The sequence below is a fragment of the Nanorana parkeri genome, unplaced genomic scaffold (genome assembly GCF_000935625.1).
Source record: "Nanorana parkeri isolate BGI_ZX_2015 unplaced genomic scaffold, ASM93562v1 scaffold57, whole genome shotgun sequence".
Lineage (NCBI taxonomy): Eukaryota > Metazoa > Chordata > Amphibia > Anura > Dicroglossidae > Nanorana > Nanorana parkeri.
Genome location: NW_017306325.1, coordinates 136,336 through 141,982, shown reverse-complemented (window position 1 = coordinate 141,982; position 5,647 = coordinate 136,336). Strand labels below are relative to the sequence as shown.

At 44.5% G+C, this 5,647-nt stretch overlaps 1 protein-coding gene across 2 annotated transcripts in view; it reads left to right on the top strand.

The window, feature by feature from the left end:
* The first annotated feature begins 402 nt into the window (after positions 1 to 402).
* LOC108804429 (MOB-like protein phocein) overlaps positions 403 to 5,647 on the top strand; it is a 23,767-nt gene continuing 18,522 nt past the window's right edge. Inside the window, exons 1-2 of one of the 2 annotated variants that reach the window (XM_018576150.1) lie at positions 410 to 543; positions 3,287 to 3,349. In XM_018576150.1, the coding sequence (XP_018431652.1) occupies positions 484 to 543; positions 3,287 to 3,349 (123 nt within the window). In that variant the 5' untranslated portion in view covers positions 410 to 483. Of the gene's footprint in view, positions 544 to 3,286; positions 3,350 to 5,647 lie in introns of both variants that reach the window. The other variant, XM_018576151.1, reaches the window with a different exon arrangement.

Sequence of the window (5,647 nt, the reverse complement as noted above, 5' to 3'; positions counted from 1 at the left end):
GCTAACATTTACATGGGGGGGAGGGGAAAAAATGTTGGCTTTAATGTCATTTTATTATTTAGGGGTTATGGCATGCGGGGTGTTAATGGAGTGTACAATTACCGTTGCCCTTTATGGCCAAACCAGACCCACACAATAACTGCAAACGGCACGAATATGTAGCCAGTCCTGGACCAGCCGGACATTGAAAACTTTGCTTCTCCTGCATCTACAATGTGTACTTTACTTTCCATATATGAAGTAAAAGCTTTAGTAACTGGAGCTCATGTTCTTCTCATTGTGGTGACCACAGCCATCCAACTTTCCAATACTGCAGACAGATCGAATCTGTAACGCACTCTGATTGGTCGCTGTGAACAAAACATTGTCACTCCAACAAACGAGGCTCCTTCCGTGCAACCATCCACCCTACGCCGCGCCCCTTTGGTCACATGGGCGTGACGTCACTCTTCCTCCGGACCTCCGCATTCTGTAGCGTCTACCATGGTAATGGCGGAAGGCACCGCTGTATTGAGAAGAAATAGGCCGGGCACCAAAGCTCAGGTAATGACACCCGCCAGCATTTTATTTACACGTTTCAAAGTGAAATAATAATGTTTGGTCCGCCGCCGCCTCTAGAGAGCGGGGAGGTGGGGATTAAGGGGCCGCAGCCCGCAATGTTGGTCGTTCTGGGAGCGAGTTGTATCGGTCTGCCTCCCCTGAACAAGTTATGCTCTGCTGGGCTGTAGCTGTTGTGTATTGACCGCTTTGTATGTGTATATGGAATGATGAGGAAGGAAGTAATGTGGCGGTATGATCGGTCACACAGGAGTGTACAGCTGAAGCGTGGGTTGAGTTCCAGGGATGACGGGCACCAGCTCAGCCTGTGGGAACGGACGCGGTGTTACAAGGATATTGCTGTTCCAGTTCCACCAGCTGCGTGCTCGCTCCCGTATGGTGTTGGCCGTGCTCGCTCCTCATTGTGACAGCTGAGCAGCCTCTATACCTTACAGCTGTCAATCTACATGATGAGCAATGGGCAGGAGGTCAGGAATTGGCATTCCCTTTTACCCTTACATCCCTGCCGTCCCTGCTTTTTTTTTTGCCTACCTTTTGGAGGTATTAACGACATCTGTACTGTGGAAGCTCTGCTAAAAGCCTTGGGGTTTATCTGCAGCTGGTCATTTGCCCATTACAGAGCTAACATGCCTTGTTCCACACTGTGTGGAGGGGGCCATCGTGTTAGGGACAGGGCTTTGGTTCCTTATGTCACAGCTTCCCACCAAATAACTTGTGGGGTATCGATCATGGCAGAAGCAGGGGGATTCCTGTACGGCAGGTCCTCATGTACAGCTTGATCTCCAGCAAGGAGAACAATGAGTAGTAGAGTAGTGACATCACACAATCTTAATCCATATCTCACGGGATGAGTAGTAGTCAGAGGCGGTCGTGTACTAGATAGTCTTTCATTACATACACCTATGAGGCTACAAAACAAAGTGTCTAGGCATAGTAACATGCACCTTGCAGTGTACATCTTGGCATGCTGAGAATGTAACTGGGAGCGATGATGCACCTGTTCTCTCTGCCATGACTGCTGACCAGGGAGGAGCTCCTCCAAAGAAGGAACCTGGGACCACCAGCCAATCAGCTGCAGACCGGGGCATTCATCACCCTGCAGCTGCACATAAACAGATGGGCTCGGCTAACTAATCGATAATGAAAATAATCGTTAGCTGCAGCTCTAGGCAGGATGCTTGTGCTGACATAATTGGCAATGTCGATGCCATTGACCAAATATAGCCATGTGTCCATATAAGGTCAATGATGTCACAGTATCTCGCCCCTTTGCTTACGTGCTCTGAGTTTGAGGCATGTATGTCCTGGAAGCTGTCATGAATCTGACAGCTTCCAGTCCGTTGGTTGCTAGGACACCAGGCCATCTGAGTGCTAGCAACCAATTATGCATCCCCGTTCCCATTAGGTAAAAAAAGGGCCGGGCATGCTGGCAGATATCATTATCCAAATATGACCAAATTTGAGTGATGTTTGCCAACATCCCCCCTTGGTTACATTAAATTGATGGCAGGCAGTGGGCGAGTGCCATACCCAATAGCAGGCTGGCTATGGAACATGGCTACTGCCAGCTGTAAGTCAGCAGCAGAGTGGACCTGATGGGGATCTCAGTTTTCAGAATGACAGCAGGCAGTGGGTGGAAAGTCGAAAGCTTCCTAAACAACCAATAACAATGTCACAGTTGGCGGAGCTTGATGGAGAACTGAGTTCCCTAACAGGTCTTTCTTCTGCTGATTGACAGCAGGCAGTGGGCGGGTGTCATAGCCAATAGCAGGCTGGCAATGGCACCCGCCCACTGCCTGCTGTCAATCTGAAACAGCAGACCTGATGGGGAATTCAATTCTCCACCCACTCATAGTAGATGCCTGTGTGACTGGTTCAGTGACTGGGTGGGAGCTCAGTAATGCTGAGTCTGCTTTTTATCAGGCTCATCATTATTGAACTGCACTGTATACTGAGTGCCTAGTATGGGCACTCTGCCCTCATTGTGCCATCGCACTGCACATGTTAGTGATGGCGACAAATTCATGCTCTTGTTTGCAACAGGGACAGGAATCTGGTGCAAGCACCAACATTTGTCATGCGTATGCACAACGAAAGTCTAAAGAGTATTGCAGACATTCCGGTGTATGTCTCTTCTGCAGTAGAACATTCTTACCACACAAGCTTTTTAGAATGCCAAGAAGATGGCTGAACATCCCAAACCAGCAAGAAGCAGGGGTGAAGATGCCCATGCCTGACCTCGCATCGCTGGAGCAGTGGTGAGTATAGTTGCACTTTGTTAGTAAATCCAATGAAACAATTGCAATTTACTGTTTACATTAATCGTAAGTGCATTATTGTAAACAGTATGCCCTTTATGTATTTTGTTATATTATATTACATGGTGAACCTGCCAGCAGTCTTGGCTTTCATGGTTGTCACAACACTGATCAGGCCCTAATGAAACTACAAATCTTGGTACTACTTCTCAACTCCAGCCCCATAGCTGTGTACATAGAATGAACATAGACCTCCTTTGCAAAAGGCTGGCTGTCCTACCATTGCAGTGTTCAAAAAATGTAAAAAGCCAACAGAGGATTACATCTCTTAGTGCCCACTGAATCTGATCAGTGAAGTTATTAGTGTTGGCTGGAGTTGATATATTAATGCTGAAATTGTTTTCATTGAATTGAAATATGACATATAATTGTCTACAATTTGCAATAACTATTAATATGTTTTCTCACAGGATTTTTACAACTGGCCCGATGAATCCTTTGAAGAGATGGACAGTACTTTGGCTGTACAGCAGGTGATATAATAAATCGTATAGGATTTGGGGTACGGTCACAAGGTGTGTGTGCCTGTGGCTCTGCATGGTTGTTATGTTTTGTAAAAAGCCTAAGCAAAGCCACAAGTACATATGCTGCTGCTCGGGACCCGAGACCATATAATGCTCTATTGACAGCTGTGCTCACCTGGAGAAGTGTGCTGTTAATCTCACAAATAAACAGTGCACACAGTCTGGTGAACATGTTAAAAATAAAATCCGTAGTCTGGCAGATTCACAACAAGAGGTGAAAAAATGAATTTCTTGTTTTCCAGAATAGCTGAAACCATTTTTGATTCAAATAGCTGCCCCAACATTTCTCTTCCAACCATAATGATGCTATGCTAAGCATGGTACTAAGGCCTGGTTCACACCTGAACGTTTTGTAGCGCGTTTAACGCTCGACGAACGCTCTACAAAACGCTCAAACATCTAAATCCCATTGTATTCAATGGGTCTGGTTCACACCTTGCCGTATTTCCGCCCGTCCAAAGGCGATACAAAACGGCCTACGCCCAAAGAAGTACATGTACTTCTTTGGGGCGTTTTGGTCTCGCGTTTCCATTGGGTTACAGCCAAGTAGCCCTCGGAAACGGGCGTTTGTTGCGCGTTTTTTTAAACCGCGAATTGTGGTAGAAACGCGCATATTCAATACGCCTAGGTGTGAACCCAGCCTAAAGTTATGTGATGAGAGAGGATAAGGAGGGGGCAACAAAACGCACACAGTGTCAAAGTACTAGTTATAACATTTTCTGACTATATATTTGTTCTTCATTTTCTCCATTATTTTAATTTTTTTCCTCCAACTTTTTCGTATTGCTGTGCTGTGTCTTTCTGCCTTATTTATTTTTTTAAATGATGCCATGGCTGATCTGTATAAACATGGTGCCAGTATGTATATAGGCGGCATGGCTGCTGTGTTTGCTTGTAACTGACACTGTATCATATAACGGCTTCAAAAGAGAATCTGTGCATGCAGGGAAGGTTCTACCGTATATGTTTAGCCTACCAACACAGCAGCTGTATTCCCAGAAAATTCTAAGTACCTTTTTCTTATGTCTTGAGGTACCAAAGTGAGCCACATTTAAACTCACTAGGGCTGCAGCTAATGATTATGTTTATAATTGATTAGTTGCCCGATTTATATTTTCAACTAATCTATTGGTTGTTAAAAAAAACTCTTCCCCCTCCCCCCCTCTCTCTCCTCTCCCTCTCCTCTCTCTCTCCCTTGCTCTCCCCCCCTCTCTCCCTTATCGATTATGAGAATAGTTGGTAACTATTCTCATTATCAATTGGTTGCATTAAAAAAAAATCCCCCTCCCCCAACTAATCGATGATGAGAATAGTTGCCAACTAGATAAATAAATAATAGATAAATAGTTCCTTTTAATATTAGCTGCAAAATGATTCAGTCATGTTATTCATTCTATTCTTGTTTTTGTCATTTGCTATTTTATGTTCTACATCATTCCATTGCTTAACCACCCTAATTGTAAAGAAATACAAAACAACAAAAAAACAGTTCTAAACCTGTGATGACATGCTTTGCCTACTTCCCTAACATCTTCAGTTTCGCCCTTTTTGCTCTACTGGAACAGTCTTATTTCAGAACTGCTGTAAAAATAAACAAACTAAATAGAAAGTGCCCTGGTTTCGGGGAATTGGGGCAGGTTAGATCTGCTGCTCCAAAAAAAAAAAAAAAAAAAAAGAGAGAACACTGAGCATGATGTACAAAGATTTCTTCTTTATTAAAGGATAACTTTTCTTAGCTTATTACTACTGTGCATGACACAGCTATTCATAGGAGTACGGTAGTGAAGTTGTCCTTTAAATTACATATAAGCTCTTGATAAGGTACAAGAACATTTAAAGATACTCGCATAACTGCCAAGCCTTGGGGTTGTTTCTCTTTACTCCAGGGGTCTCAAACTCAATTTAGTCGGGGGCCTCTGGACAAATGTTTTAGTCCAGTGGGGGCCGCTACTATATATGGTACCAGTTTTAATGTATGCACATTTTACAAGCGGCAAATGTCACCGATCCAAATTAATGGTCAAATGACAACTGCTGCATGTAAACGATTACATACGGTATGCAGGAATGTACATGCAGCGGCTGTCACCTGCTCATTAACTTGAATGGGTGACAGTTGCTGCATGTAAATGCCGCAAACGCAAGTTTGTGACACAGGAATCCCTAATCGCACCTGAAATATAGGGACCCCCCCCATTCCAATCCCCCCCACACACATAATACACCCCCCCCATTCCAGCCTCCCTC